This window comes from Camarhynchus parvulus, chromosome 5 (genome assembly GCF_901933205.1).
Source record: "Camarhynchus parvulus chromosome 5, STF_HiC, whole genome shotgun sequence".
Taxonomy (NCBI): Eukaryota; Metazoa; Chordata; class Aves; order Passeriformes; family Thraupidae; genus Camarhynchus; species Camarhynchus parvulus.
In genome coordinates this window covers 17837545-17850846 of record NC_044575.1, presented here as the reverse complement: position 1 = coordinate 17850846, position 13302 = coordinate 17837545, and the positions used below count along the sequence as shown (strand labels likewise).

Below are 13302 nucleotides of genomic sequence, written 5' to 3'. Positions count from 1 at the left end.
TTCCCCCCGTTTATATGTTAATCTGTTTAAAATACATAAGGCACTGAAGTATTGGGTTTGGTTGTCTTTTGAGGTAAGAAATGCTACAAAATGATACACATATAAAGCTGTAATTATTAGGCTGTTTGCAGAATACACAATTTAATATAAATATAAAAAGATTGCATGTGAGTTATATAAAAATTCTTGGTACTCTTTGTATATTCCTGTACATTTACAATAGCAGCAATTGCAATACAAGTAGGTGAGTAGGAAAGCGGTCTGGGTTAGAGTTGTGTTTATGATACCCCCCGAATTTCCACAGCTGTCCTCCCACTTTCAACACTTGGTTTTACCTCCACAGGCTGATGAATTCCATGTACAACTATTTACAGGCTGTAGGATCTCTGTACAAACCAAACGGGAATGTGGCTCCCTTTGTCAAGCAGCCAGCCCAGGAATGCTGTCACCAGAGCGGCCCCATTCTTATTTACAGAAAGGTGCATCAGTGGGAGCACTCGCTTTTCAGAGGTGTCAATGGCGCTGAATTAGTCTGTCACCGGAGCTGTCAAACTTGCTTTTCTCCTCTGACAAGTCCTTCTAGGCACATTCTCTGCATGTATTTTGTCGATATAAACCGACCCGTTTAGGAACTGTCATTGTGATCTTCTATCCACCGGGATTCTGTGTTGGCTGTGAGGACCCAGCCCTGGCTCCAGAGGTGGGCTGCACAAGGGCTGTGGTTCATGCTGCGAACAGCCAGGATGTTGCAGCTTGTCACAGGTGGTTGGGAGCACTGTCAGCATGTCAGGACATGGCACTTTGAAGGATTTTGTTGTGGAATGCAGAAGACATATCAGACTGGTTTCCATCATTCCTATCAGCAGGCTTAACACTGACTTAAAATAAATTTTTCCTTTTGTTTTTTCTCTTACAGGGAGTATGATTTTATGTGAAAAAGCCCACAGCATAGCTGGCCAACCTCAAAATAAACAAATGAAAGAAAACCACCCTTTAGAAAATCTAGAGTAAGTTCTCAGGAAGGAGAGGCAGAAGACCTATTTGAATTGAAAACATCTATGCCTATTAAATATTTATTTTCATGTGTAGTAAATACCTTAAGCTGTTTAGCTAAACTTACAACTTCTGTAGAAATGGATTTTTATATACAGTGATGAACAGAAAGTGTTGCAGTACCTAAGGGAACAGCAGCAGAAACAGCAGACCCCTCTCTGAGTGTAGGATTCAGCCTTCCATGAATCTCGTATAGACAAGGCAAACTTACAAGCAGGACTCTACTTATAATTCATAATTGAGTCACAACACACAACAACCACCAAATGACTGAGCTGGAAATGGTTATCTTTGACTGTGGCTTGTCTAAGGCTCTCTCCTAGCATGGACCTTTATAAAATGTCCTTCAGCACTGTAACAGCAAATATGCTGCTTCCAGTTCAGGGCTCTGTGCCAGGCATGGTATTAATTATTGGGAACATGCTTGCCTTCTGTTTTCATTTCCCAACATTAATGGATAGAATTTGTAGTACAATTGTAAGCACAGTTACTCATTTGGACTGACTCAACATAAACGCCAACAAAATGACAGAAGAGATCTGCTTCCAAAAATGCTTGAGGCCAACAGGACACACAACTTTTGTGATGTTTAACTGAGCACATTTGTCAAGTAGCACAACATGCTGGAGAGGCTCTGAGGAAGGGCAGCACAAGAGCCCTCCCCAGCAAAGGGACCTGACCCTGCAGGCCATCAAGGAGTGACATCAGCCCACAGTTACCAGCTCTTACTAGAGTGCTCCTGCTTCCAAATCCTTTTCCACTGCTGTGCACACAGCATCGGAATGTCAAAAGCCCCCAGAATCCAAAGGCACCAGTTGGCATAAAAATGGAGAGGACATCATGAGCCCTGGACCTTGCACATGATGTTCTAGATACCAGATGGAAAACAGATCTAGGGTAAACAAGCCTGGAGATTTCCAGAAAGCCCATCCTAGGTCTGTAAAACCTAGGGAATTCCTTGAAGGAACAGGGAATTTTGCTGTTACTTGGAAAAGAATCAGAACTTTTAGGGAGTGCCTGTACCTTTGCAAACCACAGAAATAAACGCTTATTACTGAAAATCAATTCAATTTTACCAAAAGAATTTTGTTTCCACTCGTTTCTGCCTTCCTCTTTAAAATATGCTGATAATGGCATAATCTCATTTTTAGACACAGAGCATTTTGTACTATAACACTATCCTGAAGAAATTATTATTTGTCATACATACTGATTTAGCTTAATCTTAGCCTAAGTGCCCTCTAGTGATCTGTCCAGACAGAAGAAACCCGAGTAAGAAATCTAAGTAAGGCAGCTGGGATGGTACTCATGAAGTTTCCTCAGACTCATCCAGAACAAATTCACTACCTCTACTTATTAAAATTTAAAGGTGCAGTGGCTATAGACCAGTATAGCTCAAGTCAAGCTATAATTTCAAAAACTGTTCCTTGAAGTGAAGGAATCTTTGACTGTCAAAGATGATTAGTTGTCCATTCACCTTACAGCCTCACACTGCTGCTGCACCTGCCCTGCAGACGGGACAAATTCTACAGGAGGGAGGACCCAAGTGGCTGCTTTCATGGCAGCACTGCAGGACAGGTAAGCTGCTTTCTGCTGGGCCATCTGTCCTTTACATCTAACACAGAATCAGCCATATCATCTGCCCATTACTGCCTGCTCTCCAGACACCATTCCTTCTTACACCCTGAGTTGTTTCTAGTGCCAATATGCAGTCACAATGGGCTAGGAAAGTAGTGGTTGAAAACACTGATTCAAGTACTCACAAGCTCACACAGGTAGCTGAATCACATGTACCCCTCTGCAGGTTCCTAGGGTAGAACTCTTAAAATACTTCAGTCAGCTTTCTCACAGAAAACTTCTGAGTTATTAAAACCATGCTTAAGCCTCACCAAAAGGCAACTTTCCCCCACACATTTCCTATTCATCCCTGAACTGCCAGAATTTCTCATATGCAGTCTCTAATCTCCTGCAAGTCCTCCTCTCATCCTTATCTAGAAGAAAATAGCACCTATTTTCTATGTTTTAGCCTGAAAGTTCACAGGGTGGAAACCACTAAGAACACAGTGGGGATATTCTGGAAAGAAGTAGTTCCTGTTGCTCAGATTTTCTTCCTGGTTTTTTCTAACACCTGGAGTGCAGTACTCCTTTTAAAGTATATAGTCCACAGCAATCAAAAATAATATTTAGTATTTAAATGTTAAGATGCTAAATTTGTATACAATTTTTTAAAGGCTTTTAGTGTCAGTAATATGGAGCAGTGTATTGATTTTCATCACCAAAATTCAAGTGCCTCAGAGAAGGCAATTCCTCAGCAAATATCAACAGCAAGAGGCTATGAATGTTCAACTGAAATAAAAATGCATGCTTAATTCACCCAATCCAGCAAATGCTTCCTTCCTTCTTAAGACCTAAGCTCCAAAAGAATGTGACTCTAGATAGTTCAGCTCTGAGTAAAAATGCTAATTTTCTTGGACTCAGTTCCAATGTTTCTAATAGGATACAAATCTTCAGATGAAATGATTAGGATTCTTATAGCTCTTAAAAAAGATCAGTGGTTTAACGAAAAAAAAAGAAGTAATTCTGCATCCATTCCTGTGTAATCACAGGAATAGAGGAAAATTAATGTGGTATATCTCTAAGCTAGAACTATGACATGAAACAACTAATGAATTCATTATAAATAGTGAGTAGTTATCAGACAGAAAATCATGTATGATATGAAATTGGACTACCAACTGCTGTAATGCAGAACAAATACTCTTTTATACAACTCATGTGGCACATAAAATATCCTGGGGATGTATATTCCTAATTTAGTTAGTTGAAACATGATCACATGAGAATTGCTTTCTTTCACCAAACCATCAGTTCAGAGATTGGCTAAATCATACAGAGTAACAAACTATGACCTTGCCCATCACAGCATAGTACAAAATTGCTAATGTTGATAGGGAATGAGGAAAGAACTCATTCTTCAACTCCATTTCTGTACTCTTCTCTATGAAAAATCATCCTCTTTGTGCTTAATCTCTCAAGTAAAAATTTAGACACAAAGGTAGTAAAAGCTACTTTAGGAGTTTTAGTTACACACCAGTGACAGCACAAATCCTATCCTTGAACTATGCAGACAGGAAGAACAGATCTGAACTAATAAATCTGAAAACACAAAGTGGATCAGAACACTGTGGTCCCAGCCCTTCCACAACCACAACAAAGACCTGGCTCCTGGAGTTGTAGGATTCCTCTGATGCGCTCTCAAAGAACTTGCTAAAAAGACCCAAAGCCAAGTACAATTTTAGTTCAAACAAGAAAAAATGTTCATTGTTGCCATCAATATTAAAGCTGTTGAAGGCCCAACACATCTGTTACTGAGCAGCTGCAGAAACAGGTGCAAGTTTGCATATTCAGGACTTCCCTCAGATGTCCCAAGCAGGCACTCACATTATCATCACCAGTGCTGAATTTATAAAGTGCCATACAATACCAAATCCCTTTTGCTACAGAGAAAGAGCAATTAAAGCAAAAATTTGTCTTCTGAATTTTAAAGGGACTGATTCTAGCTTCCCCATTCCCTAATTTTTTTTTGTAGGAATGGGAACAACCACTTTGTTGATCTTGATGTCCTGAGGTTACAGCAGTTTGTACAAGTTAATCATTTTTATATCGACATGAATAGAAAAGAAGTATTTGTCTTTTATCCCTCTCCTGTTCTTTTTTCTACCTATTTGTAAATCTGGATCATGTGGCAAATTTTTATGAGATGGCTAAACTGATTTTTGATTTGAGCTATGCAGATACCATTTTTCTACAAGCACCAGTTGAAACCCAAACAATTTTCATCATTTGAATACAAGTGACCATTTTGGAGAATTAATATTAAGAGATGAAGCAATTCTCTGATCAAGTCAACACAGGTGAACACCTCAGAAACCTGGCACAGTGATTACAGCACTTTTGAGAAAAAATAAACTTGCACTGTGTTTTAAGAAGCAGCTGACCATTACAGCTTCTTCCCAGATAGTCACCAAAGCTTCACAAGGAAGGATGAAGGAGCTTGGTTGCATCACCGTTAAAATGGCGAGTCTGACCAAATCTGCAGTTTGTTGGGCATTCTCTTAGCTTAAATACCACTTCAAACTTGATCCTTGCTGTTACCCACAGGTCACTACAACTGCTTCTGCGACCGTTCACCCAGTCAGGCGGGGAACTGGTTGGGCCTAAACCAAGTTTTTTAGGACTGATCTTGTTTAGCCTGAATCAGTTACAGAATTGGCCATGTGCAGAGTGCCACTGCCATGAGGTAGGACGTGATGCCTGTGGGTGCTCTGCTGGGAAGCTTCAGCTCACTTGCAAATAGGAGCATCTAAGGGTTGTGATCTTGCACATTTTCTTCCAGTGGTGGGGCAGGGATGATACCAACAATTGTATTTAAATGGTTTTTTTTCTCAAGGAATAAGCCTGCATCTTTCTTTAAATGACCCCCTCCCACAAGCCACTTAGTTTTCTTGTCTCACATTAACAAAAAGAACTACATACACTTCTTGCATGTAAAAAGGTGACTTAAAAATGCAGAAAGTTTCAACATTCCCTCCCCAAATCCTTTGGAGACTGAGTCAGTTACATGACTTCAAAAAGGCAAATATGGCACAAAAGAATGGAAATTAAGTTAAAAAAATCAATTTTATAAATATTCTTCCTCTGTACAATTTTTCACAGCCCCACCCCTCCCACCCATTTTTATTCACATTTAGTTTTGTTTAATTCCCACCCAGATTTATTTTTAAATCATAAAATATATATTTTAAATCTGTTCATATTTTAAAATATTTACAGGAAAAGTTCCTTCTGTTGAGGTCATGAAGAGTCTGTACAAGGAGAGGGTGGAGGGGGGTAGAGGTGAAAATAGCTTCGTTCCGTGGCAGGAGATGGAGGGCAACTTTCTTCTGCCGACATGTACTGACTGCGAGGTGTGGGAGGAGGGGGGTAAGGGTCTGAGTCTGAATTTAAATCTATGTAGTATTTGTTGGCCTTCCATCGACTCGTGGTATAGTCACTGTCACAGACATCTGTGCTGCACGGGGTTGTGGGTGGAGCTATCCCTCGTATCAGGTATGGCCTGCAGGAAACCAAAAAAGAACAAAGCACATGCTTTAGTTGCAATCTGGGGAGAAAAGAAGGAAAAAATAAAGAGATTGAATAGCTCTGTATGTTCAGTGAAGATGCCTGCTCATTAATACTATGTGAGCCTTAATTCAGACTCTCAGAGAAATCCAACAAGAAATACCTGAACTTCTTGTTTTTCAATTGTTCTTCAATTTTGAGTGGCACAACTACCCTCAGCCAACAGCACATTCTTCCAGCCCCTAACCTACCAGAGGAGATCACAATGACCACTTAACCCAGTCACTAACAAATAGATTTACTCATGAAAGAATTTTAAGATAAGCTTAAGAGAATGAGCAGAAAATACCAACAGGGATGCTCAGGGACTGTTACATAGCAATGTAATGTACGTAATTTGAATGGTCATTTATTAAGAGAGGAAGAGATTTTTAAATGAAGTCTGAACAAGATCCAGAACTAAAGGCAGATAAACAGAAGATGTAGCAAACCTTTTTATCTGAACTGTACCTGTAAGATCTTGTGTTTGAAGGAATGTTTGAGGAATAAAACATCTCTGCATTGTATAAGGAGCGATCAGTAGCTGGGGAAGGTGGAGGGTTCAAAATCTAGAAACAACAGGAAAAAGACGTGTGAAATTTTGGTTAATTATACAGTTTTATTTAGATTGAAAACAGTATTGATGCCTTCACCCTGTCATTCATCCTTATTCTAGTTTGCTCTCCTAGCTGCTTGGATGTGTTAATGCATTTTTAAAGATCACAGATGTTCATTACAAGACTTTGGACTTGGGTACTGTGCACGCCTTCAAAGTTCTCAGTACAGGGAATTTTCTTCCTTGCCACATCTGTTATTATGCTGGAAGGCTGGAATAAAGCTGGAAATGAGATCCAGTTTGGCTGAATCCGAGTGCACTTCCTTGGACATAAGGACTGATACATCCTCAGCAGATGCTATTGGAAATAAAATATGTTCCACTCCCAGACCCTAAACATGTCCCCAGTCAATAGTAGGGTCAGGAAGCCAAGTTCCTCTACTATAACTAATAAAACCCCAGCCTTCCCTGAACACTTCATTTTCACTCTTGTTCTGTAAACATATCATTTTGGCAGAGTTCACAATGCAAAAAAGTCTATGAGCTAAAAAACATTTATAGCCTGTCTGTGTGTGCATATAGACAGCATACACACACATATGGCTCGGCTACATGTGCTTACACACTCATAGGTTACTGGTAGCCTTCATACAGGGAAAAAGTTTAGCAGGCTTCACAATTATTTAGGATTCTTCTACTATCAGGAAGCTGAACCTCTGACACAGCCATCAGGGCATTGGCCTAAACGTAAGAAGAGCACTTTATCTTTTCCAGTGTGGAAAATTACATCATTGCTGTTGATTGAGCCTTGCTACTGATGTGCACATCTTGTACACTGCCTGCCCTGGGCACTCAGCCAATTCTTGGCCTGCCCCATTGACCATCCTTCCTCTGCCTCTGCTCCTCTCCCACAAAAACACTCTAAAATCACTGAGTAGAGATCATTGTCTGGGTCTTCACTGTGCAGCATCCAGCAAAGTGATTCCTGGCCTTGGAGCTGAGCTCACTGTTACTTATACTGACAAGCCCTGCACCCAGATTCATGTGAAGGCAGACAACCTTTGCCAGCTGTGGGGAGTGATGAGTAACTACCCCAAGGCCATCTTTTAGAAATCTTCCTCCTTGGAGGAGCACTGCATGCCAATTGTGGGTTCATTCCTATTGACACCCTGAGCTGCATCAGTAGCACTTCATGTTGAGACTAAATACAGCAAACAGTGTCAGCCAGGATGCCTGTAGCCAGGTTCTCAGGTATGTAAACTGGCATAACTTCATTGACACTGATTCTTTCCCAGTCTCTATTCACTGGAGCACCTCTCAGCACCACCAAGATGTGTTAAACAAACCAAAAAAAGCCAAGAAAATGAAGGTGCTCAGATCTGTCCTTTCGATTGTTATCATAAAGCTGGGTAATTAGCTACCAGGCAGAACTCACCAAGACGTTTGGATTAAGCAGTACCTCAAGGTAACAAAGCCCTTGCAATAGCTTCCTTCTAAGAACCCAGCATGCCTTTCATGAAGGAAATGCTGGTATCATCCCTGCAGGCCCTGGCTGACACAGCAAAGTGTGGAAAAAGAATTCCCAGCAACAGTCAGATTAACTTAGGCCAGAAGTCAAACGGGAGAGTTGATCTTTTGGCCGACACAGATCCCATAGAATCACACAGGCAGATCAGCTCTTGGCTTCTTTTCTCTTTCAAGCTTTACTTAAGTAAGTGTTTTTTCAGTTCATCCTTTTTAGCCATGGTACTGACACATCAATCAGGTTTAGCATGAAATTGTTCAGCACATTACAGAGACACTGGTGATGCATGAGACAAGCTAAATTGGGAGGGCTGCTGAGTTCCTGACTTATCTGCTTCTTGATGGTTTCACAATGCAAGAAGCATGTACTCAGTTTTACCTTACCAACAGATAAGCTCACAAGCCTCTCTTTTCCATTTCTGCCCTTCTTAAAAGGAGAGAAAGTACCTTGTAACTGGCCAAAATGCCATCAATCAAAATGCCCACATAGAGCATAACAGCTTATGTGTAAACACAAATGCATGTAGACCCACACAGTGTGTGGGCTCCTGATTCAATACTACATAAAAATCCCCTCCACAGCTGGCAGATCAACTCTGGCAGCTTCTTGTGTGTGCCTAAAATCCAATGGATGTATTGCTCACAAGCATAATAGAAAAAACTCATGACAAAATATGCTGGCAAACAGGAACCTTTGTATGTCTTTCCTACATATTCAGAGAGGACTCTTTCCATTCAGAATATACATGTTGGAATTTGTGAAACTGTGATATGGGGATGAGAATTCTGTCACTTCTAACACTCAAAAGTCAGGTATGGAGCTAAATTACAGCTGAAAAAATGCAAAGTAACCTCCGCCTCACCCTGCTGTACCAGTATTTTCCCCCAGTGCATGCACTTGGTTTTCTGAATCAACAATCGACACTTGATCTAAACAGCAAGTCAAGCTTATTTCATACACTTTTGTATTCCAGTCCCCTTTCTTTTTGCTTGCCTTATTATTCCATGTGTGCCTGCAGCATTAGGCAATGCAAAATGTCATTGGGCCATGGCCACCAGAGTTAACAAAGGAGGTGGCATCTCCAAGGGAAAACCAGAAGTATCCAGGGACAAACCAGCTGAGTATCACTCTGATAACAAAACATTTTGGACATCACAGAGCACTGTACAATCCTGATGGACTACAATAAAGCCCTTTTGTGAAGCTCAGTGAGTGTCAAAATGGGCCTGCTTATCATAAACAGTAACACCCAAGAGTTGTTAACAGTTGTTAACATCTACTTAGTAAGCACAAAATTTCACCTTTTCTTTCTTCAGAAGCAGGAGATACCCAACCCACTGGTGTATTTCCCAGACATACCTGTGGATAGAAAGTGGCTTTAGTGCTGGATGAGCTGCTTGAAGATGCTCCAGTAACATGGTTTCTGTCATACAATGGGGCACCACTGCTTCCTCCCATGAGACTCATGGAGCTAATCATGGACTTTCCACAAGAGATGCCTGCATTGAAACAGAGAGGAAGACAAGGTTAGGTAAACCAGTGTTATCTGTCAATGCCAAACAGAAACCAAATCCCTACCTTTGCAAACCCATGCAATGATAATGGTTGTCACACCTTGGGAAGAGTGCTTTATGTAAAAATTTCAGGATTACAAGGAACAGACACTTTTTGTAAAGAAAACATTTCACCCTCACACCTACTGTCTCACTGCAGCACTGAACTCACAACCTACTATCACACTGCTGAGAAAGGAATCTTCAGAACAGCTGATCCAAACTGCTCACCCAAATTAAAGAAGAAATTTTCCAATTAAACAAACTTAGGCAGTTGCAAAAAAACCCCATTAGACAAGGCCCCCAAAAAACCAAGTTTGAGACCTCCAAAGTTGCCATTTCCATTGCAAAAAATTCAATTGCAAGTAAATGAAAAACTGCAAAACTCAAATATTTTTGTTGAAAATAATCACAGTGAAAATTGAAAATCAGCAGAGACAAAAGGACGGAAACCTGAGTTAGAGGAAAATGGAAGACATCATTCTCCAATCTGTTTTACTACAATATACTCTTAACTCAGACAATTAATTTTCAGCTTCTTCTTGTCAGACTATTCAGTGCTAATGTAAGAGTTAAGTCTGGGAAGTTTTCAGAAATTTTTTTTTCAAATGCAGGAAATATTTATTACAAGCAGAGTAAGTATTTGTAATCATCATTCACGGTTATATATCCTTCTTGGAAATGCCATGGTATTAGAAACCTGTCTTTTCTTTAGAATTAGCATAAATAATAAGATTTTCAGCTGTTGTAACTTGTCACAACAATATGGATTAGAAAAAGCTAACAAATATGGATGAGAATCAGAATGACAGCTTGGTTTAGCACCTACAGAAGTACAGATGAAAACCACTGATACTTGCTTTAATTAGAAAAGCTTTAGTGTGAAGTCCAATTTAAAACATCCCTGCAAAGATTTCACCTGCAATTATTTCATCCTCTAATTTTATCTCCTACCACAAAAACCTCTTGATAACCATAGTAACATAATTTAAGCAGGAATAGCTGACCATAGCCATTAAAGTGCAAGAAAAGCTAACAGATTTTACATATTTGATTCAAATGACAGATTCATCCCAAAACCACCAAGCAGACCAATATCTAATTTCTGCTCTCTGAAAACTCCACACCCAGCTGCCTTTATCATGTGCAAAACTCGAAAGCCAGACAACGGAATGGTGCTGATTGGATGCAAGCACCCTTACCAGTGAAAGTGCCATGCTGAGAGCTTCCTGGAGCGATGAAATTGAGAGGGACGTGGGGGGTACCGCTGACATACTCGTGCGGGAAGGGGCTGTTGGGCCCGGCGTAGCGCTGGCACACCACGCGCTGGCACACAAAGTACATTCCCCCCATGACAAACAGGGACAGGATTATCCCAATGACAGGGCCAATGGCACTGCTGTGTGGCTGCGACTCATCTGAGGCTGGCTTCAATTTTTCTGGAAAGAGAGGAGAAGAAAATGAAACGTGGTCATTAAACATGGAGCAGTGTACATGCTGCTGTCCTGGAGCTCATTCAGCAAATCAGGCAGCACACAGCCATTCACACAGTGCCTTTAAAAGCATCTGCATCACACTCAGGCATCTGTGACTCCAGATATTCTGATTCAGTACACAAGACTTCATGCTTCCTCTTCCCCTCCATAAAGCAGTATGAGCAAAGTACTCTTCTTTTTGTTGAGCGATTTATCTTGTAACAGGGTTACTTATCTTGACAGAACAACAGTGTAGAAAGTTTCCTTTTCTTCCCCTGCCCTCCAAAGTCAATGGGTAAAAGATGAAGGATACTTATAAAACTAAGTCCTTAATCAGAGAGGATTGCCGTCTCAAAAGCCATTTGGGTTAGCAATAACATGAAAAATCAAGAAAATTTACCAGTAAGGAACGTACCGTATATACTAAGCAGTGGATGTCTTCCTAGCCAATACAGGTCTTAAAACAGAATACTTTTCCTTCCTAAAATATTACTTGCTTTCAAACAAACTCCACCTTATAAATTGGAAGGAAAACACAATCCAAAGTATCTCAAATACTTTCTACTCATTATTTTTCCCCTTATGTAGCCGAATGTTAAATAATAAAAGGTGTTGCAGTATTTGAGATGAGCTATACCTCGCATCTCTCCCTGATTATGGGCAACACATTCAAAATTCTTGCCAGATAAACCTGACACTTCTCTGTTTTTCACATATGTGATGGTCTTCAGGGAAAGCAATTTTTTCCATGTGATTCACAGGTTTATAATTTTATTCTTTAACATACACTAATAGATGCATTCAAAAAGTGAAGAAATCAAAATAAACTTGTCCAAACTTTACATGCTCTGTTCTAACTATAGACCCCTTCCCCTTGATGAAGTTGCAAGAAGTGAAAAGGTTCATATAAGATTCAGGCCTTCACTTCATAAAATTTTTCTCCAGTGGTTCTGGTTTCCACTTCGGCAGAAGGGAATGAAAAACAACTGAAATTGGAGAAGGAAGATAAGGAAAGACAAAGATCTAGGAATAAACTCTTAACAGCTCAGCATCCAGAACTTATTTCTGTCTTAAAGTCTTTGGTTTTTTCACACTTACTAGTGCATGACAACTTTTATGTCAGCTAAGATCTTAATTTTCAAATAGTCAGATTAGGTCAGACATGATTAGTTTATAAAAGAAGCAAAGCCAAAATTAAAACATGCTCCCAAATTAGCTATTTTAAAACACACAATTCTCATTTTGGTTAAACCTAGCTTCTTTTGAATGCAAGATCCTTATCTAAAAGGTAGTAATCATTTTTATTCCCTACTTGAGCTCTTTCCCTCAGTCAAGTGGGAAACCGCAGAATGCTCTGTTCCACAAAGAGGTCCAGAGGAGACAATCCTATGTCTACATAAAGACACATTCAAACCAGCTAAGATCTAACTGCAGGACTGGACCCAAAGTGCAAACAGGAAACAGCCGCATTAACTTGGCAGCAAGAAAGTTTGCCAAGTGCATGAAGAAACTGAAGGGAAAAAAAAAGCGGAAGAAGTGGCCTTATATTATCCAGGAAACTGGAGGAACTGGATGAAAGCTAAAGAGATAAAGAAGATGTGGGAGAAGCATGTTCATGTTTGAAATTTCCAACAGTTTGTCTCCATTGTTTCAGCCTTTTTTCTATTCACAACTAGGGCTCCTTTAACCATTCTTACTCATGAATAAACTTTTCCTTGCAGTATCCACCATGAAGATGGAAGGAAGAAACAAGGCTACTTTGGATCAAACCTGGCAAACCCTCCTCTCACCTCAGCAGTGGCACAGCTTCTGAATACTGGTGCTTCAAAATATGAAAAATCTAAGATACTAAAAACTTCACAGTCCTATAGGCAATGTAAGTACAGCATTTCTCTACACAAACTCAGTGCAAGCTATTTGTTCAGGATGAGCTACAGACAGAGCAGCACATCTATTTGCTTTTATTCTAAAATGTTTCAA

The 13302-nt window shown here is 40.1% G+C and overlaps 1 protein-coding gene across 2 annotated transcripts in view; it reads right to left on the bottom strand.

The window, feature by feature from the left end:
* Positions 1 to 5714: 5714 nt before the first annotated feature.
* Positions 5715 to 13302, bottom strand: part of LRP5 (LDL receptor related protein 5) — a 123076-nt gene continuing 115488 nt past the window's right edge. For both annotated transcript variants that reach the window (XM_030949951.1, XM_030949952.1), the window contains exons 20-23: positions 11050 to 11286; positions 9654 to 9793; positions 6685 to 6782; positions 5715 to 6169 (exon numbers count right to left, since the gene is read on the bottom strand). In XM_030949951.1, coding sequence (XP_030805811.1) covers positions 5908 to 6169; positions 6685 to 6782; positions 9654 to 9793; positions 11050 to 11286 — 737 coding nt within the window. In that variant the 3' untranslated portion in view covers positions 5715 to 5907. The remainder of the gene's footprint in view (positions 6170 to 6684; positions 6783 to 9653; positions 9794 to 11049; positions 11287 to 13302) is intronic.